The sequence below is a fragment of the Rhynchophorus ferrugineus genome, unplaced genomic scaffold (genome assembly GCF_030347505.1).
Source record: "Rhynchophorus ferrugineus isolate W39M unplaced genomic scaffold, kcgeb_rfMv2 rfM6, whole genome shotgun sequence".
Classification (NCBI taxonomy): domain Eukaryota; kingdom Metazoa; phylum Arthropoda; class Insecta; order Coleoptera; family Curculionidae; genus Rhynchophorus; species Rhynchophorus ferrugineus.
The window spans coordinates 23,667,549-23,695,259 of NW_027472585.1; the positions used below are offsets into that span (position 1 = coordinate 23,667,549).

At 34.8% G+C, this 27,711-nt stretch overlaps 5 protein-coding genes across 6 annotated transcripts; 4 read left to right on the plus strand and 1 right to left on the minus strand.

The window, feature by feature from the left end:
* Positions 1-924: 924 nt before the first annotated feature.
* Positions 925-9,524, plus strand: LOC143198011 (WD repeat-containing protein CG11141). 2 transcript variants are annotated; one of them, XM_076406912.1, is made up of 9 exons: positions 925-1,179; positions 1,238-1,390; positions 1,485-1,616; positions 1,666-1,826; positions 1,878-2,013; positions 6,788-6,993; positions 7,044-7,207; positions 8,718-8,931; positions 8,988-9,524. In XM_076406912.1, the coding sequence occupies exons 1-9, from the start codon at positions 937-939 to the stop codon at positions 9,460-9,462; spliced, it is 1,884 nt and encodes a 627-aa protein (XP_076263027.1). In that variant the 5' UTR covers positions 925-936; the 3' UTR covers positions 9,463-9,524. The 2 variants fall into 2 exon arrangements, with proteins under 2 accessions (XP_076263027.1, XP_076263028.1); XM_076406913.1 differs by having other exon boundaries at positions 8,721-8,931.
* On the plus strand, positions 4,351-5,029 carry LOC143198014 (uncharacterized). The gene is made up of 2 exons (XM_076406915.1): positions 4,351-4,633; positions 4,685-5,029. Exons 1-2 carry the CDS (start codon positions 4,480-4,482, stop codon positions 4,897-4,899), a joined length of 369 nt encoding a protein of 122 aa, XP_076263030.1. The 5' UTR covers positions 4,351-4,479; the 3' UTR covers positions 4,900-5,029.
* Positions 9,525-10,110: 586 nt separating the features above from the next.
* l(2)09851 (WD repeat-containing protein 1 l(2)09851) lies at positions 10,111-13,753 on the plus strand. The gene is made up of 7 exons (XM_076406914.1): positions 10,111-10,900; positions 10,955-11,181; positions 11,236-11,454; positions 11,507-11,628; positions 11,684-11,853; positions 13,314-13,528; positions 13,590-13,753. Exons 1-7 carry the CDS (start codon positions 10,675-10,677, stop codon positions 13,725-13,727), a joined length of 1,317 nt encoding a protein of 438 aa, XP_076263029.1. The 5' UTR covers positions 10,111-10,674; the 3' UTR covers positions 13,728-13,753.
* Pms2 (mismatch repair endonuclease PMS2) lies at positions 13,748-17,475 on the minus strand. Its single transcript, XM_076406911.1, has 12 exons — positions 16,847-17,475; positions 16,633-16,792; positions 16,413-16,569; positions 16,086-16,274; positions 15,788-16,026; positions 15,442-15,734; positions 15,135-15,387; positions 14,913-15,079; positions 14,386-14,624; positions 14,102-14,300; positions 13,894-14,049; positions 13,748-13,843 (listed from the first exon to the last, which is right to left on the minus strand). Exons 1-12 carry the CDS (start codon positions 16,931-16,933, stop codon positions 13,784-13,786), a joined length of 2,199 nt encoding a protein of 732 aa, XP_076263026.1. The 5' UTR covers positions 16,934-17,475; the 3' UTR covers positions 13,748-13,783.
* Positions 17,476-17,546: 71 nt separating this feature from the next.
* On the plus strand, positions 17,547-23,298 carry PAN3 (Poly(A) specific ribonuclease subunit PAN3). Its single transcript, XM_076407784.1, has 10 exons — positions 17,547-17,785; positions 17,843-18,163; positions 18,217-18,243; positions 18,300-18,511; positions 20,257-20,503; positions 21,482-21,737; positions 21,798-21,945; positions 22,005-22,147; positions 22,199-22,366; positions 22,422-23,298. Exons 1-10 carry the CDS (start codon positions 17,725-17,727, stop codon positions 22,687-22,689), a joined length of 1,851 nt encoding a protein of 616 aa, XP_076263899.1. The 5' UTR covers positions 17,547-17,724; the 3' UTR covers positions 22,690-23,298.
* Positions 23,299-27,711: the final 4,413 nt, after the last annotated feature.

Sequence of the window (27,711 nt, forward strand, 5' to 3'; positions counted from 1 at the left end):
GATCTAACCGCTTTCATCAAGTCCTATCTATCGGATAAATCTTTCCAGGTCAAAATCAGGAAAACACCTTCCAGTCGAAAACAAATTGATGCTGGCATACCTCAAGGTTCCCTGCTGGCCCCAGGCTTTTTTAACCTCTTTATTTCAGATCTGCCGAGAAAAGAGCACATTGACGTCGCGTTTTACGCTGACGACACGGCCGCCAGGTTCGAAGTTACAATTCATGAATGTTTACAGAGGCAGCTCGATCATGCAGTCAAGTGGTTCAGATTCTGGAGGTTGCAAATCAACCCCCTGAAAATCCAGGCCATCATTTTCCATAAGAAGCGTTACGCACTGCGCGTCTCGCAACTTAATATTGACACCGCAATAATTCCGTGGCTGGATAACGTCACGTACCTAGGTCTCCACTTTTTCCAAAATAAGCTCCTCAGGAGAATCTTAAACGGTCTATGGTTTGTCAGAAATAATCAAATTCATAGGGAAACTGAAACTCCAGAAATCAAGCACTTCATATCTCAATCATTCCACAAACAACAACTCAGCTCAAGTTCTTCTGAAAACGCGCTTGTTCGCGAGCTGATCGACATCTGAGCAGGCAAAATCTAAATTTTCCTGAATTGAAGAAATATCAGCAAAAGACCACTTGGTAGTAGCTGGACAACCTGGTTAATAAAAAAAGAACTGGCTACGAAAACCAATATATAATATATATATATATATATATATATATATATATATATATATATATATATATATATATATATATATGTTAGTTATTTGTTAAATTCAATCAGTAACAATATTAAATATATTATCAAAATAAAATGGACCACGGGCACACTAATAATTATATATGTTCTTCATTTTTTACATCATATACCATAATGACATATTTTCAAAAAAGAAGAATTTGACAACTTCAGTAAATGGGTAATGGTGAATGTAAATAAACTATGGCAAGATATGGCCAATTTTCAAATATATTCCTTAAGGGAATGGGCTCCCATGACTGAATTGTTGAATCTATTACCAACAAAAACTAGTCAAATATTTAGCCAAGACATCAAATTGTCATGTATCGATATATTACCGGATTTTTTAGCACTGGGCACAAACGTTGGCATTGTTTATTGGTACGATAGAAAACGAAAAATTCTTCAAAGACTAAGGTGTGAGGTATAGGACGAATTTTCTTTAATTATGAATAGTGTCTTACCCTAGCTAAGCATTTTAGGATAGCAATATCTCATTAACATTTGTAAAAATTGTTTCAACTGTAGAATATATGATAGCTTGTGGAAACAGGGATGGAAATATAACTATTTTTCAAATACCCAAAACTCACCCAGATACATTGCCAGAATCTTTAAAACCCAAACAAAAACAGGTATTTATATGTTATATTAAAATATGTTTATGGATATAGCAAAAAAATATTAACTGTCTGAAATTATGGGTTATTTTATTTGTTGTTAATATAGGTAGAGAGATACACTGTAACTGAACTGCATAAATCACCTATAACTGCAATTGAGTGGTCAAAAAATGGCATGAAACTATTTTCTGGTGATAAAAATGGATGTGTGGTTTTAACAGAAATTGATTTTTATTTGGTAAATATAAAATTATGGGATAATGTGTATCTTATAAATAAAGTTTTAGCACATTTGTAAATCTATTGAGATACTAAATGAGTCCTACGAAGTTGTGCAGCTAAATTATAGACAACAGAGATTATTAGTTTCAACCACCTTTCGCAGTATTATTTGTCATCAGGTTGATAAATGGAAGGTGTGCCAAGTGGGAAAAAAAGATCGTAAAATGTATGTTTTAAATTGTTCAAAATAACTTACATTGTGGTTAAATTATTTCAGGCTAGGGGATTTTGGAGGGCTAATTCATCAGAATGGATATAAACCCACTGATTTATTGCTATTTTGCACCAGACCTGGATTGCGCATTTGGATATCTGACCTGGAAGGAAATGTGCAAAAAACTTTGTTGTTTAAGGTACTATAATTTAAAATTGTCAAATATTAGACATGTATTAGTTGGTAAAAGCTAAACATTTTTTGTGGATATGCAGATAAGAACAATTGGATGTTGTGGAAAATTGGCTCCAGTAGCTTTAATAAGCAAGTAATAAGTAGCAAAGGCATACAAAATATTGCTAATCATACTATAAAGCCTTTGATACATTGTGTGGTGGCACCTCCTCTCCTGAGACCCTTTTAAATCACTCTATTGTAATTATATGAGTGTAAGTAAAAGGCGAAAATGTAAGGAGGTGTAAACAAAAGCAAAAACAATAGCCAGTTGAAATAGTTTTGATGTGGGTTACAGTACATGGATTTTATATACAGTTTAATACAGCATACAGCTTTTAGATTATATGTTTGTTATGCTGTCATTCAGATAGATGTGCATTTTTTATTTATCGAGATGTGCCTTGTAGTTTGAACAACATTCACAAATGAACTTGATTGTTTACTATAACGCTTTTCAAGCACATACACAGTATAATATAACAGATTTTTTTTATTACTCTTAGTAGTTCCACAATCTGCCCAGTGGGCAACAAGTATTTGTTATGTTTATATTATATATACATGGCATGTAGAAAATCACTTCATTAAGTGATCTCCTGTACAAAATACTATTTTAATTAATTAGCCTTATTTTAAAGCTTATTCTAAAGTCTATATATGTTCAATAATCATATCGGATGGTGTTAGACATTTTAGTTTATACACTTCACTGTCACTTCGCATATTTAGCTAATTAGCAAGTATATTGGGATGCACTTCACGCAGACACATTAAATTACACTCGTTATTGGTTCTACAGGAATATTGCGTTTTGTCACTTCATTTGAAACATAGTACGGAGCATCGATAATGGCACGCAACATTTTAATTTGGAACCGTTTTATGATGGATATATTAGACTTGCTAGCGCTTCCCCATGTTTGGATGCCATATGACCAAATAGGCTTGAGTATTGATTTATTCAATAATATCTTGTTGTCTAATTATAACTTGGATTTGCTCCCAATAAGCCAATACCTTTGGCGGAGTTTAAGATCCAAGTTGTTTCCGTTTGGCGAGTATGTGCTTCTTCCAAGTTAGACGTCGATCTAGATGTATATCAAGATATTTAGCATCCTTTGCTTTCGAGAGTTGATAATTATTGATATAGATTGGTGGATATGTTCTTCTACGCAACGTAAAAGTTATATGATTAGATTTTGTTTCGTTGGCTTTTATATGCCATGTTTTCAGCCACATTTGTATTTGATTTATTTGTGTTTGTAGATTAATTGATGCTACGGTTGGATCTTCATGAGAGGCTAAAACTCCCGTGTCGTCTGCGTATGTTATCACAATGGTGATTTTTGTGGTAGGTAGATCAGCTGTGTACAGAAGATATAGTGCTGGATCCAGTACACGACCTTGTGGAACTCCTGAATATATTGCATGTAATTCGGTATGTTCATTGACTTGTTTTACTGTAAAATGACGATCTGTGAGGTAGGATTTTAATAGCTCATAATCTGGATGAGGGAAAAGTTTCTTTAATTTAACCTGCACTCCCGTATGCTATACTTTATCAAAGGCCTGAGATATGTCTAGGAACGCAGCTGAATAATATCTTAGTAAATCCATATTTATTTTGTTAACAAGCTCCTACCTTTTGAGGTTACTATCCTTGATCCCCAAATTAGATGTTTGGCATTGTAATTTCCTCCGACAATAAACCTATTACCTAGCGTACTAAAGAAGGCTCGGACATTTTCCGATTTGTTATTATGTTTAGGTGGGCAATAAATAGCAGACATTGTTATTGGTCCATGGGCTTCTAAAGTTATACTGGTTCTTTGCAGGTAATCTTTGTTGATTTTTTCTCTCCAAAAATTTTTCATATCCTCTCGAATTATTATGGCAATACCTCCATGGGCTTTTTCATCTGGTGTTTTGTGTGATAAAACTTGTGTGTGATATTTAAGAATTTCAGATAGTTTTTACCTGTGAAATGCATTTCGGAAACCACCATAATATCAATATTATGTTCAATTAAGAACATTTTTAATTCCCTGAGACGTTGTTGGAGGCATTCCAGACAGTGACCTTGTACGTATTAAACATCATATCATGGAGCGCACAATCAGTACACGATAAGAAAAAGGAGCCTATCGATGCACTGACGTGACAAAACATAGACATAGTCTTGCTCCAAGAAACATTCTTCAGACCCCCTCAATTCCACAATCTGGAATTATAAAATCTATAGGAATTATGGCACGGCCGGCAGGGGTGATGGAACCACAATTCTGGCCAAAAAAGGAAACACCACTACCCTCGTAACTCACGAATAAGATTTAATTAACCAACTCACTACTAGGATCTTCTATCGACGATTGACTTTTTCATAAATCTGCAAATTCAAAACCCTATTGACATACGGGTTTCCGATCCGATGCCAGAACTATCGAAACCCCGTATACCAAAACGACTGAGAAAACTGTTTGGGTTTTCCAAGAAATCTGGCTTCCATTTGGACCGATCCCCAAAATACAAACACACGAACACACATCAAGCTCACCCAAGATATCCAAAATTCTTACAATCAGGTAACCCTCGCGATCCCACCCCCGCAAAGCAACTATAACTTTTCCTTACAGGAATTCTTTCTTATATATCAAATTCCTTATATATCAGGGAAATGATCCGCCACAAGTATCGATTCCACAGAGGAATTCGGGCTATCATAGATCCGGACGACAATAGGGTATCTAGGGAGGTACGGAAAGCTGTTAGAGTCTGGAGAGAGGAGAATCTGGTCAGACTTTCGTCTCATCTGGTTTCCCCAAAAATTTTAGAAAAAATAAACAGGTGAATATCAGTATTCCAACTCAAAAAGCTCCCATACAAAGAACTTTGTAACCAACATAATTGATTCAATTTACGTTTGCAACATTTTACACATATCGTGGTCGGAATCACTAAAAAGCCTACTTAGTTCAATATCCAAGATTGTCGAAAGATTCTATTTTCTATAAACAGGTTCACAGAGCAGAACAACCTAATTAACCTAATTGACCGAAATTCAACACGCGATGAAAAAATCATAACTTTGTGCAATCTTCTTAGACCTAACAAAAGCAGGAAAAACTAAACCGCTATAACTGTTATAGAGACACTCGCCCTGGCCAGTTGAGAGCGGAAAAAAAACCCTATTCCATGGAGATAAAAAGTCACCTATCATCTTAATTTCGACCGCAGATTCATATATCTAACATCCCCCCTCATAGTTTACCCTCCCCTGTGCGGAAACAGCAAATTATCCCCAATAATCAAGGTTTTGCTATACAGGTTGTTGATCAGATTCGTATTATTATACGGAGCAAGCGGATCATTCCTTTTAGAGTTGTCAAATTACCAAAATTCCTACATCAAATCCCTGCCAGAGAGAGACATTAGTGCCCAGCCCCAACACCTCGGCACTCTCTTCAAAAGCGTTGATTCATTCGCTGCCTTGCTCCCCTAACCAGGCGTCCGTTACGGGGCCGAAAATAAATTAACATCACTATCAGCAATGAAAATAATTAGCTAAGTTAATTAACTAATTACAATATACCTCACTCATAAAATTATCCGTTTTATTATTTATGTACAAATTCAATCCACTTTTAATTAAATTGTAAAAACGACGTATTGATTGGAGTATTTATCATATAGTGTAATGATGCGCGATAAATGTCGAAGTAAACATCGCCACTGAACCATCATATTTATCACACTTGTATAAATTCCATTAAATTTTCGCTCGAGTTATTTAACTCTTAAGGAAAGCGCGTACGATACCCATCGAACAAATAATATTTTTGACACATTCATTGCATATTATTGCTATTTACTTAATTATTTTTTTAATTATACAGTTCATAATATTTTGCACTAACTTTAATTAATAATTCGTCCTCCGTTGTAGTTTTTAAATATACACTCGTAAGCACTCAAACCCAATTTTGGCGAAAATAAGAAAATTTGATCGCATCTCCAAATGCGGTTATCTTCCTACATACGTCGAATTTGTTATACAATGTATTATCTATAACAATTTCTTCTCATTTTTTGTTCCATTCCTCACAAAATGATTAGTTAACCACACTCTTGCAGTCATTCGTAACGTAAAGCATATATCAAAAATTATTTAAAAAATATACTGAAGCATTTAAAGCACGTCCGCTTCAATTTCATTAAGATTTTTATATATTGTTGATTAGATAAAAAGTTGCTTAGGGCTGGCTTGATTGGCGCAGTGGCAAAGGCGCCGGGACGGTCCTCCTGCTGTTGCGATAGTCGTGGGTTCGAATCCTGTTGGAGCATGGTCGTTATGTTTGTGATTGTTTATAATTGTGATTATCCTTAGTCAAGAGTGCAAAATCCGACAAGGGAAATTATCCGTCACGCCAGAAACCAGGCTGCGTAAGACTGGATGTCTTCTGGGATGATCTCCAAGTTGGTCACTCGCCAGTCGGTAGGCTTAATGCAGAGGACGTTCGGAGTCTGCGTTAAACTGTAAATAAAAAAAAATAACTAAAACTCTAAAAATAAAACTCTTTTTAAAATATATTTAAGGCACGGGATTGTTGTGTAGATGCACTTCCCAATAGCCAATTCTTCTTGTCTGTAGTGGTCCATAGAAAAAACTTGGGATATTGGAATAATAGCTTCTATAGTTAAATAAAGTTATTATATTACCTTCTGTTTCCGATTCCCAGGATTTGCTTACCAAAGAATGCCCTCAAGTGCCGTTACTAAACCCAATTTCGAAAGAACTACAAAAATTGAAACCTCAGCTAGAACCCTCGTTCGGAAAGCTTCTTCCGTTTTGTAACGATCTTTTGGTTACTTATAATAAGGAAATTGTTTATATACTCGATCCAGAGCAAATGTCTATTTTAGCTACGGTTTCTCATTTAAGAAAGTAATGTTTACTCTCGTTTAGACTGTATTCATATAGTAATGTTCTTTAAGCATTTTAGACTTGAGTACATACAACGATGAAATTTTTATTTTGGAAGAAGATAGAAGTTTAGTAAGGATCGCCTTTCATCCTGAATGTGAGAAAAACTGTTATGATATGGGCAGCCCTTATCCAAGGCTTTTACCTGCACAAATTAATCTTCAGGATGTTAAAAGTAGGTTAATTTTATCGAGTGGGTGCAGCAAAAAATATATTCATTTATCATAGAATCAAGAAATTTATCCCCATTTTATTTATAGTTATTTCATTTTTTTTGTTTTTGGTTTAAAAACAAATGTTGGTGGTCGCAGTGTACCTAAGTTGAATCAGTTTGTACCCGGACTATTGTACTAGTGATTCATAAATCGAACATTTTTAATGAAGAATAACTTCACTATTAACTTAACGGAACGTAATTTAATTTTACACTAAGAATCATATCACATCAATCTATCAGTCTAAAAGTTTCAAGCAAATCCAAATTACTTAAGTCTCATAATGTTGCTAAACCTATTCATTCAATAATTGATAAAATTTGCAATTAATGATAAATTGACAACTAGATAACTCTTGCATTACACAAATAAATGCAGTACATTAAAAAAATCGATTGAAAATGTTTCAGGAACTCTATAAATAAACTCAGCTACTAGTTGAGATTTGCCCGGGAACAGTTTCTTCATATGATGATCATCACGTAATTACTTTCTTGTGGCTGCTAAGTGGTCTCATCAGAATCAATATAAATTTTATAATCCTTTCAACGTTAATGTAGAAGCTGATTCCTATTTCTTTTTAATTTTTTTATACCTGCTTTTTTCTTTCATTATGTTTTTCTAAAATGTCATCCATTCATTATTGCTTACTACAACTTTAAATTCTGACGGCTTATTGGTTGAAGATGTTTTCTTGACGGAAGAAAACCTTGATGTATTTTTTTATTTATGACTGTCCTTTGTTACTCAAGTGAAAGTAGTTTTCTTTCAGTGTTTGATGAACTCTTTTGACTCTATCTTCTGCCACTTATAAAATAATTACTGCGCTGATCTGTCTTCAACTCAAAGAGAATCTTGGGCTACACGGAATTTTTGAACACAAGGAGTGGAATATTAAGGATCCAAAATATAGTAAGCATCCAGGACTTCGATTACGGCCTCCAAAAAATGATTTAACGATATATCGATGACCACTTCTTTAATTCCAATTATCAACAAATGTTATTCAAGAATTATTCGGTGGTTGAACTATAAAGGTCAGCTTGACATCAACAGGTGTTATATTTAGATATAGCGAATATAGATAATACCATTATCAATGCATAATTGAAGCACTTATTGACGTATGTGGGACTTGTAGTCGCTTATCAGTCACAGGAAACTTTGTTTTTGAAAAAAATGTTTTTAAAATTGTAGACTGATAGTATTTAATATATAGCCCGAGAAACTTTTTGATACACCAAAAGAGAGGAGCTTGTTCGGAATCCGAATTAATTTGCATTAAAGATCATTTCGGGATATCGACGAGCCTACGAAGAATTAGATTGAAAGCTCGATATCTAGTTAAAGTATGCCAAAGCTACCAAACGAAAAAAGTTTCAGTAGATCAAAAATAAATTTTATATACATGGTCTGGAACTGCTGTACCCACCCTGTTAACAATATTTTATAAAAGCACATATTATTTAGCAGATGATCCAATAATGAATGCTGAAGAAGCCCAGGAATCACCAAGAGAAATAGTGAAAACTTTCGACGAAATTAGCCAGCAACAGTTCGAGGAGAACATTCTCTTTAAGCAGACGAAGAAAAATAAAAGAAGGTCGAATCAAAACGACCGAGCCCAGAGCATCGTTAGTCAGAGTTCGAACAGTTCGGAAGAGCGGGATCACAATTTTATTAAGTAACTAATTATTATTGTTTGTTTAACGAAAAACGTTTTAATATTGTGTTTTTCAGGCCAACTCTAATGAATCTAAGCACGGTGGGCATTTTACCTGATTTGCGTAGTCCGGAGTCTATTATCAACGATATCGAGTATAAAGAGAAAATTTTGGCGGATGTCCTTAGCCTGGACAAGATCAAAATAACGGAGCAGGGTATACATAACAGTTGTCCTAATCAGAGCAAAGAAATAATTCCTACCGAGAAATACGACAATTTGATAATACCATCTAGTTTCGATTCAGATATCGGCAATCAACGACTAAAAAAACAAACGCGAAACGCACCTACTGTTCTGCGAAATTCTTCAGACGAAGAAAGTGTTACCAATAAACCGTTGATCAAATCAATACCAGGTGATTGGAATTTAAGCCGAGTTGAGTTGAATAATATAGGCCACGCGAACAGATTACCAAATCCAGAACCATATACATCTGAAAGGAAACTTTCAGTCACCGACTCTTCGCTTAGTGATTGGGAAATTGTATAATTCCTAAGAGTTAAACTATTTTATCTAATCTTATTTCGTGAATATATACTCTTCAATTCTAATATATTTTTTTCCAATATCCTTATTTCGAACGTGTCATTGGAAACAGTACTTTATAAAGGTAAACACGCATAGATGGATCCTATTTTTATACGTATATTTATTATATGTCATAATTATTTCTAAGTTATAAAGCTTACTGTATTCTGTGCTGAAATTATTAATCTGCCACTCATTGATATAATACTTAAAATTACTAAAGTCAAAAATGTCAAAATCGGACGGATTGGATTCTAATGCAATATGTTAATTTGACACATATGGATTTTAAACGAGTTGACGAACATAAATATTTCCTTTCAGGATTATCAAAGTAGAATCAATTCTGACTTGTATGAATTACGTCATTGAGCAAATTAGATTTATTATTTTGACATTTATTTTTCCCACATTGATTTTGCATTTACCTTTTAGAGATTACAACGGCTAAAGGCATAACGTGTGTATTTCCGTTGCTTATGTAAATTAATTAAAATCCATATGCCAATTGTACGAACGGACAAAACGAAAATAATTATTTACTTTATTGTAAATTGCTGAAAGTACCCATTATTATATCAAATACATTGTAGAAATGGAATTTCGCCCAGGATTATACAGAAATAATAAATATGTGTGGCTATTCGCATATAAAACCGGCATGACGGTTTTGCTACTGCTATGCGTTGCTTCGAATCCCACAGGACATGGATGTACCTTTATGTTTGAAATTGTAATGTTTCTAGGCAACATTGTAAAACCCAATAAGCAAAACTAGATGTCCTGTGGTCTTTAAATTGGTTACTGGCCACAAAATAGACAGACTAATAGAATAGACTTTCAATTTTTTGTTACTGGCTAGGCCAGTTGGTAAGCTTAATGACCCCTCGTTTAGCAGCAGGTCCAATCCAGATAAACCCTAGTTGGTAAAATGGAAACTTCTAATATAATATGCGATTACAATATACGATTTGTTCGAATCTCATTCTTTTCAAAAAACTGATTCAGTCATATATAAATCATTCTGACAACCGGTATCCTACCGAGTTCGTTTGAACTTAGGTACAAGTTCATCAATCTTAACCTCAAAAAGTACAAATTATATTTTTTGTTTTCTTCACGTGCTTGATAAATACTTTTAAGTTTATTTAAAAAAGAAACGAGGACTTCAAAATGTCAGAAGAAATGGATGTTTCTAGTGAAAGTAACGACGAAGAAGTTGAAGAAAATGAAATGGAGAGTACCCAAGTTACAAACTCCGAGAGGGATGTATATTTGCCCGGGAAACCCTTGGAAGAGGGTGAAGAGTTAATATGTGATCCCAGTGCCTATGTTATGTACCACCAAGCACAAACCGGTGCTCCTTGTTTAAGTTTTGATGTTATTTTAGACAATCTTGGTAAATATATATTTTATTATGTTATGTTTTTAAAGGTTTTCTTTTGAATTTTAGGCCAAGATAGAGAGACCTTTCCTTTGACTGCTTATCTCGTTGCGGGTACTCAGGCAGCACAAACACACATTAATAATGTAATTGTAATGAAACTGTCCAACTTACATAAAACTGGAAACAATGAGGAAGAAGCTGATGAAGAGGAGTCAGACGATGAAGATGAATCTAAAAATCCAAAAATGTCTGGGGCTCTTATTAAACATCAAGGATGCGTTAATAGAATTAGGGTTAGTAAAGATTGCGTTGATAAATTATATTCTGCTTTTTTTTTGTTATTTTAGTCAACTCAATTAAATAATGTTACTTTGGCTGCGACTTGGAGTGAATTGGGTAGGGTTAATCTATGGAATTTAACACCCCAACTTCAGGTAGTTGATTCTGATCAATTATTATCAACATATAATAAAGAAAACAAAGCTAATTCAATAACTCCCTTATATACGTTTAGTGGGCACTCAAAAGAGGGGTTTGCCTTAGACTGGTGCCAAACAATACCTGGGGTATGTGTATCTTGAGTGCTTGAAAGACACCTTTTCAAACTTTAGATTTTAGGTCCTAGCTACAGGCGATTGCAAGAAAGATATTCATATTTGGACTCCGACTGACGGAGCTACATGGAAAGTTGATCATAGACCCCTAATAGGCCATCAGGATTCTGTAGAAGATCTGCAATGGTAAACAAGGGAAAGTGATTTTAGTGAATTATGGTTATTATTTGGGCAATTATAGGTCGCCCAATGAAAGGAATGTTCTAGCCAGTTGTTCTGTAGATAAATCAATTAGAATTTGGGACACCAGAGCTAATCCCACTAAAGCTTGCATGATAACTTGTAATAATGCCCACGAGAGTGATATCAATGTGATTAGTTGGAATAAAAATGAACCTTTTATCGTGAGTGGTATGTATGTACCTTCTTATAAGTGTAAATATTTCTCATAGGTTGTGGAAAAAGTAATTTTGCTCTTTTTGTGTTTTATAAAGAAAAGTTATTCATACAAATTGGTTTATTATCAAGATAAACATCACACAAGTTTTAATGATCCCGCACTATATTTTTCATTCTTCAGAAGTAAAAAAATGCAAAACATAACGAAAGTTCTATATCTAGAACGTTTTTATGGTATATTACTTATCAAACGCGTCTCCCAGAATAACAGGGCAACTGAAAAGTTTCCGGCCTACCACAGTAAAACACATTTTTTTGGCAAAATTAGTTTTATTTATTCAACATAATTCGCTTCAAGGGTGATACACTGATTATAGTGACCCTCCGACTTTTCGATACCATTTTTGTAGTACAATTTGTCCTTTGCTTTAAAATAGGCCTCAGTTTCGGCGATCACTTCTTCATTCGACGAAAATGTCTTCCCAGCGAGCATTCTTTTGAGATCTGAGAATAGGAAATAGTCGCTGGGGGCCAGATCTGGAGAATACTGCAGATGAGGAAGCAATTTGAAGCCAAATTCATGGATTTTTGTCATGGTTCTCACTGACTTGTGATACGATGCATTGTCTTGGTGAAGCAGCACTTTCTTTTTCTTCAAATGCGGCCGTTTTTTCGGCGAATTCGTCCTTCAAACTCGTAGTCGCTTTTGGTGGTCCTTCCTTTTTCAAGGTTGTCAATGAAAATTATTCCATGCGCATCCCAAAATACAGACGCCATAACCTTGCCAGCGAACTGTTGCGTTTTCCCACGCTTTGGAACCGGTTCATCGTGTGCAGTCCCCTCGGATGACTGTCGATTGGACTTCGGAGCGAAATGATGAAACCATGTTTCATTCATCGTCATATATCGACGCAAAAACTCAAGTTTATTACGCTTGATCATCTTCAAACACTGCTCCGAATCATCAACTCGTCGTTGTTTTGTTTTAACCTCTTTTGGGCGTCCACTGTGTTCGCCGCCTTCGGTGCTCATTTCACCACGTCTAAGTCTAAGCTTAGCATTACCAATCCTTGATGGTTTTTGCTTCAATTGTATTTTTTCCCTTCAAAAAGCAATATTTTATTTTTCACAATAACAAAAGTTGCTTCACTCAAAATGCTATAATTCACAAAGTCATGATCCTACAGCTGTCAAATTTATACATGCATCTTTTGAGGGTTAGGGCTAACTCAAAAACATATGGATTTAATTCTAGTAGCGCCATCTTTGTGACAGGCCGGGGTTTTTTCAATTGACCTGTTACATCCATTCTTCAAATTAATGAACATAGCGTAAACAAAAAGCTAACGTTCGTACGGACGTTCTTGCTTCGTCGCTCATGTCGCCCAAGTTTTATTGTAAAATAAAAAAAAACGAAATTACTTTTTACCCAATTGTATATTTATTGTAACACAGACGTCCTAATATAACAGGAGGTGATGATGGATTTTTGCACATATGGGACCTGAGAAAAATTCAAAACAGCGCCCCGCTCGCTACTTTCAAACACCACACCGGGCCCGTTACTACCGTAGAATGGCACCCGAAGGATTCTGCCGTTTTCGCGTCAGGGGGCGCTGATAATCAAATAGCCCTTTGGGACTTATCCGTCGAAAAGGACTCGGAAACCGAAAATGACGACGTCGAAGTGAGCAGATGAAAATAAAATTCAAGCGTTACAGAAACCATTTCAATTCAATTTATTTCAGGGAGTACCTCCGCAATTGCTTTTCATTCATCAAGGTCAAAACAACATCAAAGAACTCCATTGGCACCCGCAACTTTCCGGCACAATTATCAGTACAGCTGAAAGTGGTTTTAATATATTCAGGACTATAAGTGTATGAGCGAAAATAAAAAAAACAACTTAAAAGCTATATTTTATTAGATACTATGACAGTGCTTACATGATCAGATTCAAATTGATTAAATGCCTCATTGTTGGTCTTCCGTGCGGGCAGTTCTGCAAAATAAAAATTAATGTATGTGCCAACTTTCTTAGCTCCAACTCACCCATGGATGTTCAATCGTTCCCATGTTACACAACAGCTTTTTCATTTCACGGGCCGACAGAGCTTTTCCGATCATAACGCTTTTTCGGCACGCTCTCGAAGCGAACATGGCTCTAATTTTGGATGGTCTGCAAATTTTGGCGCAGTCGGAGTTTTCCTTAATAACGAATACTTTATTTTAATGTTCGTTAATTATACGTGAGTGTTACCTGAAGCATAAAAATCATTTCATCGACATCAGCCTTTCCAAAAACCACTTTGTTACTAATGGGAATCTTTGTTAGGTAAAATTTTTCATTATCGTCACTATCTCTTTCTTTTTTGAAGTAAAATCCATTTTTATTGAACACGTTTTCGAAATCCCTTATAATGCTTTTCCCGGTGACTGTGAGCTCTAAATATTTCGGACTAAAAATACAATCGTTTCAACGTTATTGTTTCAGACTAAAATTCAACTTTGTAAAAACATCAGTATATGAATAAAATTACTCACGACACCAAAGTCTGGCTATCTATGACCGTATTCAGTTGCAACTGTTCAAAGTTGTATTTTTCATCGGAGGCGTGTTGGTCCACGATGAAGAGGTCATTATTTAATTGGGCAATGATGAAACCTAAATTAAACTGCCCGATCACAATCATCTTAGAGAACTCCTCTTTGGAAATGTTCTTTTCTAGTTCTTCTTCCGCGTCTTTATTGCTTTTCGGTTCTATTAGAGACCGGAATTTGACCTACACGATGATTTTTGTTATATTTCCGTCCGTGGTATTATGCTTATGGAGACTAATCATTTGCCTTACCATGGAGGATGGCCAAGCCAAGAAAATAATATATACATATATATATATATATATATATATATATATATATATATATATAATATAGCAAGGTCTATATGACTACTCATAATAATTCATAAATTTAGACAAAAAAGCAGCCACTACACAAAAAAGTATCTGAGAAAAATTCATCAAGCTGGCAACACCGCGTACCTTTCAATTATAAAAACAAGTACCAACCTGTTGAGCTTTAAAATCTCTATCTACTGTTAAACTTTCCAGACGATCCCTGATTGATTGCAAGTTTATTTTTAAAACAACTTCTCTTCTATCTGCGGTAGAGCTGGGACTGTCTAATGTTACGTCAATTTTACCGTCATCAAGTTCGTCCTTTAATGATGTGACATCTAGCAAATGGTCAAACTCGTTGCCAACTATTATTTGTTTGGATCACTTACTTACCCTGAACGCAATGGGTTTGTTTTTCGGTACCTAGATTGCAAGCAAGGTCCACCAACGTTTTTAAATTCGTTTCTTCTTGAACTTGACTGAATGTGATGTCCATCTGACTGCTTGAAGAATAACATGTTTCGTCCGATTTATGTTTTTTTGCGAACCTCTCCATAAAAGAAGTCGATGTAACGTCGCCTTCTGTTTGACTCCTTTTTATACTCTTTTTAGATTCCCTTTTAAAGGCACTCAATTGTTTTGAAACCTAACACGTGGAATTTAAAATAATTTTTCTTACAATTAATGTACCATATCTTACTTCTAGGTTTTGCACCTGGAACGTCGACGGTGTGTCTTTAAAAGCTCCTAGGAGGGAACACTTAACTGCAGCTAATAACAGTTTTTCCTTTTCCAGAAATATCTGTCGTTTATCTGGAGTGATATTTACATCTACAAAACAAGATTTCGTTTTGATATTTAGATATACAAAAGGGTATTGTTTAGAGTTGAATTGTTTATAGACCTCATTCACCAGCTTCATCAATTTGTGGGGCTCACATGGTCTGTTATTAATGTAATAAAACTGTCTATCTGATGATGAACGACCACTGCCTAAAAATGTATAATTGTGACTGTATTTTTAGAGATAATAAAAACACTGCTACCATGTAAAGCAGATGATATTAAACAATCTATATCAAAAGGTAACTCTTCTCCAGGATTCAGACTAAGGCTATATTCTTCTAGTATATCAACTGTGGGCTCTATTAACTCAATTTGAATTAGAGTCGAAAGCTGTTTAACACCAAAAACATTTATTATATTTTCCTTAACAATTTTGGAACCATCTGTAGCCACAATTTTGGTTTTTGTACCTTTATTTGTCATATGGGTACATAAATATCTATAATATTTTGATATTAAAAGTAGGTAAATTTACTACTAAATATACCAATTCATTACTTTATGCCAAGAGGTAAAAGGCAATATGCATATAATAGGTTGCATAACTTTACCAGTTCTTTTTTCATATTTCTTAAAAACTGTTTTCTTCTCACTGGAAGTGATGAAAAAATATTTTTTAATATTACACTTGTACCCTGCTGCCTTGGAAATATTTCTTGATGTATAATTTTTCCATTTGTATCATACCTATAAAAATTATAAATATAGTACTCCCATTAAACTTAAATTCTACATCTACACAATTTATAATTATGTCCTACAACATTCTTAAATAATTAGTTGATAGTTTATTCAATTTATAATATTTATATTTTTTGAACATACTTTAACTTGGTTCCTCTGCCAGCTGAAGAATGACATGTGGTTATTTCTACGTCAGACAAAGAGCATAGAGAACTTAAAGCTTCTCCTCTAAAACCTAATGTTATCAATTGCTCCAAGTCATTGAACTCTCGAATTTTTGATGTGAAATGTTTTAATGCTAATAAAAAATGGAAAGATATTAAAAATCTGCTGTCACACATAAATAACTCAAAACACTAACTTAAATTTTGAAAGTTACTTTCATGGATGCCAGAACCATTGTCCGATACCTCAATTAATTCAGATCCATATTCTTTTAAATAAATATCTATAATAGTTGCTCCTGCATCTACAGCATTCTCAATTAATTCCTTTACGGCTATCGAGATATCAAGAATAACCTGAATTTAAAATTATCCAATAAAACAACGAAACGAATATTATTAAATACCTACTTGTCCAGAACATATTTTATGTATTGTTTCGTTGCCAATCGCTTTAATTTCTTTATTATCTTCAACTGAAACTGTATCTATATTCATTATAATTCAAGTTGAAGTTATTTAAAAAACTAATAAATCCTAAAAAAGTTTAACACGATGTACCAATTCCAAGTTTCACTTCTAAAAAATAAGCACAAAATGCCGAAATTACTACTTATTCTGTGAAAATAGGCGCTCTTTTTCCATTTCAAAAACATACGGTTCTTCTTCTTATAATAACAGGTAAACTGTCTTACAAAAAAATAAACAATGGATGTTTTTAATTATATTATAGATATCTTGCGGACATTAGTTTTTAATATAGTGGTTTAAGAGATTTGGTTGTTTTGTTAATTTATTTTATCCTATTTTTAAATAACTTATATTATCCTTCAGGGATGTGTAAAGCGACAAAGTATAGATATATATTTGTATATTTAGATTTATTAACTCTTTTATAATAAAAATAAATTGACCATAGACAAACTTTAAAGATTATTTATATAAAGATGTTGTGAATTTAAAAAATAATTTTTAATAACAGGAAATACTTCACAAAATCACAAACACACATCACAAAATATCGAGTTTTGTTTATTCTCGATACTCGATAGTTCGATAGTTGATTGAATTATCAAATATGTAACAAAAATATCGATATGTATTCAACATTCCTATACTGTCAAATGTATTTGCGACAGACATTTCAAAACCTGTCAAAAAATGTAGTTATTGAAAAGTAACAATATAGTCGTATAGCCTATATTTGTTAGAAATTTCATAGAACATATGTAATTCATTTGACTTTAAAATAGGTATAGTCTTATAGAATCCTCATTTTATAAGCTCAGATGGATTGGATATCTCCAAATTCCCGACCACACGCAACACTTTCTCAGTTAGGAAGAACAAGTAAAGCAATACTAACGAACACGGTATAAAATTCTAATTAAATTTACGTTTTTTTAGCTCATGCAACGGAATTTGTTCCGAGAGTCAATAGTTCATCCAATACTCCAGCTTCACCTAATTTCTTAAACAATTCTTTTTCTTCTGTATCCCCATCTGCCACTTTTCATTCCTTAACAAAAAAGTTCGATGAGCCAGAACACATTTCTACAGGCATTACCCCTGATACTCAATCACCATCCCATTCAATAGCCAGTTCCCCAATTTTGCAAGATAAACTTAATTCAACTAATGGATCTGGTATTATGCCTGCATATCATGAAAATGTTGGAGGGACAACTTATTTTTACCAATTCCCCACTACCACAGAAAACAACATTAGTAAGAGATTTAATATATAGTGTTTTGTAACATTTTAATATTGATAATTTTAGCCTCAAGAGTTGGACCTGTGAGAGATGGTGATATAATATATTTAGTAATTGTTATTTACAGATAAAAGTTCTTTTGGTTTTAGAAAATGATACAGCAATTAGTCCTAGTACTTCAAATGATTACACTACTGGAAAGCCTGAACCATCATTTTTTATATCAGACGAACTAAAAGCCGATATTTTAAATAGAAATCTATTGACATTATTACAGCCAGATCCTACTCAGTACCCAGATATTCCACAGGAAGTTGATAGTTACCATGAACTTTTTCCCTTGGAGCCTATATCCAACCAGGTATTTATAATTTATTGTATTTAATGTCATAAAGAGGATTTAGGGATTGTCATTGGATAATCCTGGAATCCTGAGATGGACATGTTCATAAAATAATTAGTTAAAAATGTACAAAGTTATACAACAAAATTAAACAAACTAGTTTGGTGTATTTACAAAGTGTCCTTGTTTGATTTGTATCTAGAGAATTCAATCCCACTTAATGAAAAGTCAGAGCACTATACAAAAACCAACTTTTTTTGGTAACATAATTAAATATTTAAAGGTAAATATACAATATATCTGTATATAAAATGATGCTCTAAACATCCAAGACAAAAATCAACTCCTTTATGGCCAAATTGCTGAAATAAACATTACATTACTATAGAGATTAAATTACTATTAATCATCAGTCTGGAATGTTCAGATTATGTAAGTTTTGCCAAAAAAGTTAAACAAACTCCACTACAATTTTTGCTGAAAGGCAGTTAATATATTTGAATACTTATAGAAAATTTATTATTTTCATAATTAAAAGAAGAATGATGATTTATTTCCCTAATTCCCAATGATATCAATCAGACCAAATTACATCATTTCTATGTAAAGTAATGCAAAAAGTATCTTGTCCTTAATCTAATGATATGGTGCGGTCTAATAAATGCGTCTTCAACTTAGAAGCTAAAATTGAATCATTGCCGCCAAACTGAATCGGTTTCTGAAAAAGGTATGAAAAAAATATGATTAGTTCAAAATCTGATTCCTCCAATTGCTTAGGATTGTCACAAACGAGGCGGCTAACAAAATGATATATAAAATATGTGCATTTTTTTTTCATAACTTCTTCAAAAATTTATTTTAAAGTCTTCATTTTATCAACTAGGGTTTATCTGGACTTGAACATTAAGCTCGGTGCGCTGGCGAGTGATCAAAACCCAGAAGACATCTTACTCAGCCTAGTTATAGGGTGGTTATTTTTGCCCGATTATACACTGTTACACACAACACAATACAAACTTAAAGTACATCTATGCCCTGTCTAGATTCGAACCCACGGCTACCGTAGAGGTAGGGGGATTCTCACCTTGACAAGTGCTGCTACCAAGGCGGCCATAATCTAGTAGAGTTTAATATTAACTCTTAGCTGGTATAACTTTTTTTGCGACATATCTAGAATTTTTCCGTATTGTAAAAAGGCTTTTAAGTTAAAGTATGCTTAGATTTATGTACATGATCTTTTCATGCAAATACGTGTGAAGTAAAATAATTTCTATAAATTTGAACAGTATTTATCAGTAATTACCTAATTTTGCTAGTAATTTTAAACCTATGTTTAGCTTCACCAATTAAATGGTAAGCCAAATAATTTTGTAATTCATCTAATTTTGTTTAAAAATTCTTGCTCAGATTTACTGCTGTGTTCAGTATATAAGGTTTCAGCGTCCGGCAGATGTGACTGCAAAATCCCTATGTGCTCTTGGCTCTTATTTTAGTCACTATCATTCATTACTATGTAAGTTCCCCATATGATAATAGAATAAATATGTTAGCATCATCTTCATTAAAAAAAACTTCGGATTCATTTGACCTCAATTAAAGAGGCGCGAGGCCACGTTATTAATATCAACGAATTTATAATCGATTTAATGCACTTAGAACTAGGGTTGACTCCATAATACCACTTAATAGTTAAATATTAATTTCTCGTTAGAGAGATAACAGAGGTAATAAGTGAGATTTTAATGTTTTATTTTATATTATAGGCTCTTCACAAACCGCACTTAGGCTATCAGGCTTCCATGTACAAAGCAACTCACATTAAAACAGGGGAGCATTATTGCCTAAGGAGAATTCACGGATTCCGATTACAGAACACGAAATGTATGGCTTTTGTAGAAGTGTGGAAGAAACTGAATCATTCCAATATTGTAACCCTAAAAGAAGTATTTACTACGAAAGCTTTTGGAGACAATTCTATGATTTTTGTGTATAGTTATCATCCAGGTTCAGGTATGGTCAATATATCATTATGATACTGGTGAACAATAATCTAAAAAGTAATGTTTTCATATTTTGGGCAAGATTGATAATTTATTTCATAAAGCAAAAAATCATCAATCACTGGGAATTATGTTTATAAATTAATGCTGTGTGTGTTTCTTTCCCTGCCAATAGATAAAGAAAACTGGCACTGATTTTAAAGCTAGCTATTTATAATTATGCTTATACATAACAGCAAATGCCGGAACTAACTGGATTACAAGTTAGTGGCAAAAACATGCATGCACTTAAGGGGTATGCTCTGTACACTGCCTTGTAAGTATCGAGGTGCGAATCTACTACTATGAGTGTGAACGGCGACTGCTTGAATAAGATTGACGATTAAATTATGCATTTATAATGTATCTGCGTGCTTTGTTTCGACGACTTTGATAATAAAACTCTGTGGGTAATGCGGTTGATTATTAAATTACAAATATCTACCGTTGTAACGTGATTGATTGTTATTCATTGTTCGGTTCGAACGGCGATACTGTATTAATTAATCTATCCGACTAATCAATACATCGAACGCTAGTTCGTATCCCTGATGCTCGTCACTGCAAATACATCTTCCTGCAGGTGGTTTGTTGATATTCTTGTGTCGATGCCTGTAGGTTTTCATCAAAGATTTTCATTTAAGATCAACTTAGTTCTCAAAGTTTCTTCAATAGGGTTAAAATTTCGATTCTAGACATCTACATTATGTCACATATTGCAAGTACCTTTCTTGATTAGAGCAATAACCAAGCCATATGTTTTTTCCGCCCTCCATATGTTTCATCTTGCCCAAGATACGAACTTTTCTTGAAGTTTTTTGTGAAGACCTGCAGAAATAATATATTTTGAAAAATATTAAATTAATTAGAATGTTATAAACAATTTATAAAAATTAGTTACCATGCCCATTAGAATGTGTTGTTTTACAATAAATATTGATCATTGTAGAAACTTTACTCAATAAGCATTTTTCGACCGATCAACCTGGATATTCCGATCCTTTTACTAACGATGTATCGACACCGCGACCGTACAGCTATCAGAAGAACAATCTGATAAGACATCAACAGCACAACAAACTGCCCGAACCACTGATATGGAGCTACATCATTCAGTTGACTTCCGCTCTGAGGCTGATACACTCATCGACTTTGGCTTGCAGAAGTTTGGACCCCACAAAAATTATTTTAACCTCGAAAAACAGGCATGTAGTTGATTTATTAGATACATTATTAGAATTTTTGAAAATACGTTTTCTTTAAAGGTTGCGGCTAAATTGTTTGGGGGTTATGGACGTTATTCAACAGGAAAACAATTCTACTATCAATCACTTGGCGTTTATTCACCATTACCAGCAGGAAGATCTTACAGCGTTAGGCAAGTTGGTATTAGCTTTAGCGTGTAAATCCACGGTGAGCATGAGTTGACGACGGAGGGGAGCTTGTAATCATGTGTTATTCTCTTGTTATAGGTAGCCATCCAACGTGAGAACATATCAACAGCTATTGAACTAGTCAGTCGTTCTTATACTATGGACCTTCGAAATTTGATAATGTATCTGTTAACTAATCAACGCAGAAGTGTCACCGACTTGATGCCTATGATTGGAGCTAGGTGATTGTTACACTTATTACCCAGGAGTGTTCATAACAGATGTGATTTCAGATTTTATACCCAGTTGGATAATTTACATAACCACATAGAGGTCCTCGATACCGAATTATGTAAAGAAATTCAAAACGGCAGATTGTTTAGGTTAATGATTAAGCTGGCTACGATTAATGAGCGGCCCGAATTTAATATGGAAAGCACCTGGTCAGAAACCGGAGACAGGTACTTCTGTCGATAAACTACCGTTAAATTTCCGATTTTAATTTTTTTTCGCCAGATACATGCTGAAATTATTCAGAGACTACGTTTTCCATCAAGTGACCGAAGACGGACAACCCTGGATCGACATGGCCCATATTGTGCAGTGTCTTAACAAGTTAGATTGCGGGGTGCCCGAGAAGATTTGCCTCATGTCCAGAGACGAGCAAAGCGTGCTGGTCGTATCCTACGCCGAACTGAAACACTGCCTCGAACAATCATTTCAGGAAATCTCGAACGCGTCTCTAATGCACCACGAAATGTCTGGTGCCGAGGATAAACTTTAGAGTTGCTTTCGAATGGTTCGGATGGTTTGTAGTGTAAGGAGGGTAACCAAGGGAGGTAACTATCTTATGGATCATTATCGAGTGGTCTTGGCCCGACGTGTTATTCTCCTTAACCGAACGTCTTATCACCAACACTATTTTAATATTGTATCACATTTTTAATACTAATTATTTATATATTAATTCGTTTACTTCATATCTCAAAATTGTACATTTTATGTACCATTACAATTATTTTTTTTGCTGATTTCGTCACTTTTTTAACATTGTTGTTGATGTTTGACTCTCTATGACGTACAATATTAAATTAGTCTGAGACACCAAACCATATCTCTCTTATTCTAAGCAACAAGAAAAATAATAAATGGGAAGACTGTGTGGTATATAGCGTGATTAAAAAATTTGTCATGTTTTCAATAATATTTTCACAGTAAGCTCAATACATATATGTAGACGAATGAATTTAGACGCTGTTAAAACAAACGAAAAAAAAATATTAATGAAAACACACTACAATTCCATTGTTTTTTAAATTATTGAATAGATATTTTTTGCATAAGTTATATTTTTCTTCATAAAAGGTATAAAATATAAAAATAATAAAAACTAGCCATATACATTGTTTTACTTAGGTCGACTAACTGAAATAATATAATACATTTTAAATTTTCCTTTTGTTGCTGCACATCTGCAATTTTCTAAATATATCAGATTTATTCTTCAAAATTTAAGTTTATTTATCACGTTCAAATTTGAACACAAATCAAAAAACTATCGCTTTTTCTAACAGATTACTTTAAAATCACATATCTAGAAATGGCTATTCAAATAAGTCATACTACAACGGGTTTAAAAGGTTTAAACATTTTAGATATGAAGGTAGCTTCATTAATTTGCTCAGCCAAAAGATATTCCGCTTTAAAAATGGAGATTCCAAAAAGCCATTTTTATAATATTTTGCTTCTCTACTTTTACAAAGGAAAAAATTCAGCGCCAGTGCCAAAATTTTTGCATTTTAGTTCCGTACATTTCGTTATATAGCCGTTATATTATTCCGTGAGGTAAACACTGAACAAAACATCCATCATAAAACAGTTTTGAATTATTTACGTAAGACCGGATACCAAAAGAAGCTTAACACTTAATCGGGTTCAATATGAATTAACAGTAAACAGTTGTGAATGGCTGCTGAAACTAAAGGAAATCGAATCATTTCTGAAATGAATGATTAAGAGCAATGACAAGTGGATCACATAGGTTCAAGCCCGGAGAACTTTACAAGCGGTTGCAAAGTGTTTGTTAGGAATGGTTCATCATAAACTCCTCAAAGATGATCAAACTATTAATTCGCTACTGTCAATAATTAATGTAATTGAAGCAGGTTAATAAACAAACCGAGAAATGATTAATAGCGGAGTCGTGTCTGCAATCACAGCAATGATTGTTGAATTACTTGGGGTAATTCATTAATTAATAATCGGGACGCTGATTCAATTGGATTAATTAATAAGTTGTCCTGAAGGATATCAGTGATTTACGAAACTGATTTGTTGTTGGGTATTCACTTCATCATCACTTCAAAATACTGGTTTATTCGTCCGACAGGCAAGACCAGATAATGTTTCAATGTCTATCCTATCTATATATCTCGTATCCAAGGGAGAGTGTTCTGGTATCATTCCGTGGTGTTGACATCGCTCATTTATGCTGACTTAGTATCTGATTTTTGCACAGGGATTGGATATTGGATTTAAATGCTAACACGGCCATCCTGTAAACCGGGGCGTCCTCGCACCATATCTCAGAAAAGAAAAATTTGCTTAGAAATCAATTATTATTAATAATGGCGCTGAAATATCTTAAATGAAATAAGTTTAAAAATCAAATGTTATCAATCAATAAGAATACAAGTGGTGAAAAATCTGAAAAGAAATTTGCCTAAAAAAAATGAATTGTTCTTAATAATAGTACAAGAACAAAATAAAATGTGAAATAAAATACATGTTTAAAAATCAAATATTGTCAGTAATAATACGAGAGCTAGAAAATCTGAAAATAAATCTGCCTAAAAAATTAATTGTTTTTAATAACAGTACAAGAGCAAAATAAAATGTGAAATAAAATATGTTTAAAAATCAAATATTGTCAATACTAGTACGAAAGTTGGAATATTAACAACAGCACAGGAACTGACAAATCTGAATACTGAATCTGAGAGAAATCTGAATGCAATGAAAAAATCTGAATGAGCAGATTTTTTCATTGTATTTGCAAAATAATTTCTATAATGGGTGCACCTGCTTTTTTAATCTATATATTTTAATTTTTATTTTATTTCCTCCCGCCCTGGAAGTTTCAACAGAGGTACTTCCTCTCAACATATTTTTTTTTTTTAATTTGGGAAATACATACTAATGTATAAATCCCCTACATCATCGGCCTGATTGTGTACCAGTAAGCACAACAGAACAGTAGCAATAAACCAATTTGCAAATTAAGATTGTACCGAGCATATCCAATATAAGATGCAATTAATAATAAAAAAAAATTATGATATTCAAAATCCATTTTCAATTAATTTTTTTTTATTACTCTTCCTGATTCCACAATCCCTATTCCATAATCCCTATTGGCAATAAGTATTTCTTATGTCTATATTATATATACATGGCATGTAGAAAATCATATCATTAAGCAATCTTCTGTATAAAATATTATCTTAATTAATTAGTCTTATTCTAAAGTCTACATATGTCCAGTAATCAGATCAGGTGGTGTTAAACGTTTTAGTCTACGCACTTCACTATCACGTCGTATATTTAGCTGATTAGCGAGTACGTTGGGATGCATTTTTTTTTGTCCTGGAGCCGGATAGGGGAATCCTGTTACGGATACCTGGTCGGGAAGACCCGCAGGAATAAGCGAGTTGGACTGCTTATGTGGAGACTGCCTCTGGGCTACCCACTAAACCCCAGCCTATCAGCTCATCCAATGACCCTAACTGATACTTCTTACTGTTAGTAAGGAGGGTGACCGAAACCGGTAACACCGTTAAGAGGCACAAGGGCCAGGCAAGGACGTGGCGTCGTTATCACATCATGCATGAGTTAATCGCTCGCCGGAGAAGGTCGAGACAATTTGGAGTTGGAGCACGACGGGGTAGTGTCGGCTGTGATAGAATAAGGCTACGAAGAGTCGAATGAGTTGAGACATTGATTATTCTCCTGAGAATTTTGTTTTGAAAGACTTGGAGATGTTCCACCTGGCTAGGTGAGACGTATTTTAGATGACACTGGAGCCGTATAGAACGACTGATCGAACCAGCATCTTGTACAGGAGCGATTTTATAGAGAGAGGACGCCTGCTGTCCCGGTTGATAAGCGGGAACAGCAAATTAACAATACCTTGACCTTTATAGAGGGATTTTTGAATGTGGGAATTCCATCTAAATTCGCGATCGAAGACAAGACCGAGATAGGTTGATTCTTCTGACAATGGGATTTCGGCGTTCTCGATTTTAAGACCCGAAATGCTCGGTGCAAAACGCTTCTTGTGGAAGAAGATGGCCTGGGTTTTCTGTGGGTTGACCTGCAACCTCCCGAAATGTAACCACTGGACCGTCTCATCGAGTTGTTTTTGGAGTCTGCTTCGGATGTGCGGTGTTACTCTTGAAGAAGCAAAGTAAGCAGTGTCGTCTGCCTAAAAAGCTGCCTCAACTTGTGGTCTCCTAGGGATATCTGAAAGAAAAATATTAAATAGAACGGGCGCCAGGGGGGAGCCTTGTGGAACCCCTGCGTCGATGGTTTTCCGGCTAGAGAGAATATCTTTAATCTTCACCTGAAACGATCGTCCTGACAGAAATGATTTGATAAGATTTGATAAGATTTTTGAGTTGGGCTATCGAAATATTATCGAAACCCGGAGCCTTCTTGTTCCGAATCTTGCTGATCATTTGCGTGAGTATTTTAGGAGTGACTAGATGGTTTAAAAGATAACTCGGAGACACTTGAGAACGAACGGAGTTGGCATTCCTAATGATTTCGTCGTTCTCAGCAGCGTTTATATTTGTAGCAGGAGGGAGGCGTTCCATTTGGGCCTCATAGGTTTTAGCGAGGAGCTCCGCATTTTCGTGGTCGGTGACTACGAATGTTCCTGTCTCCGCTGACTTTAGGGGTGGTATGACGTTTTGCGCCTTCCCCACGAGGCTTTTAGAGAGTCGCCAGAAAGTTGCGGGGCCATCCAGCCTTTGGTCCGCTAAAAATGAGTTTCATTTCTCGGATCGCCAGGCTTTAATTGAATCCTTCACTTTTACTCTGTTGGCCTCCCTTTTGTCTGCCGAGTTGAGGGTGGCACAAGCTCTACGATAGAGACGATTTTTGAGTCGGATCTGTGACTTGATGCTTTCAGGAACTGCCTCACTTTGAGAGTTTGAAAATGATGGGACTTTGAATGATGCATTCTGATAGGCGGACTGGATGTCTCGAGTTAGCTTCGACACGGCACGCTCGAGTTGGTCAGGTCGATCAATCTTGGGAGGGATTGAATCGGATTCCAAGAGAATTTCCTGATATCTCTTCCAGTCGGTTTTCTTTCTGGCCTTGAAGCGAGGAATTTCGATTGTACAACAATCCCCGAGAGTTAATATAATCGGACGATGGTCCGAATGTAAGCCGTCGAGAACTTGTACATCAGAAGGACGATTGATGTTCTGGAGAATGATAAAATCCAGAATGCGTGGAGTGCCCCGTTGTCCAATAGCGGGGTGACGGGTAGGCTCATCCGGCAGGGCGAGACCAAGCCTCAGTGCTGCTGTTTGCACTCAGTGCTGCCATATCGTTGCCTGCTCGATTTGCGCGCTCGCAATCCCACATGGGATGGTGAGCGTTGAAGTCTCCACCGATTATTTTTGAGGTTGGGCCGTCGAAGAGCGAATTATGCGTGGAGCATTTCCTTCACAGAGAGGTAATCACGATTGGACGATCCTGAGTTTCCACCTGGATATAGGTGGATTCGATATTTGGT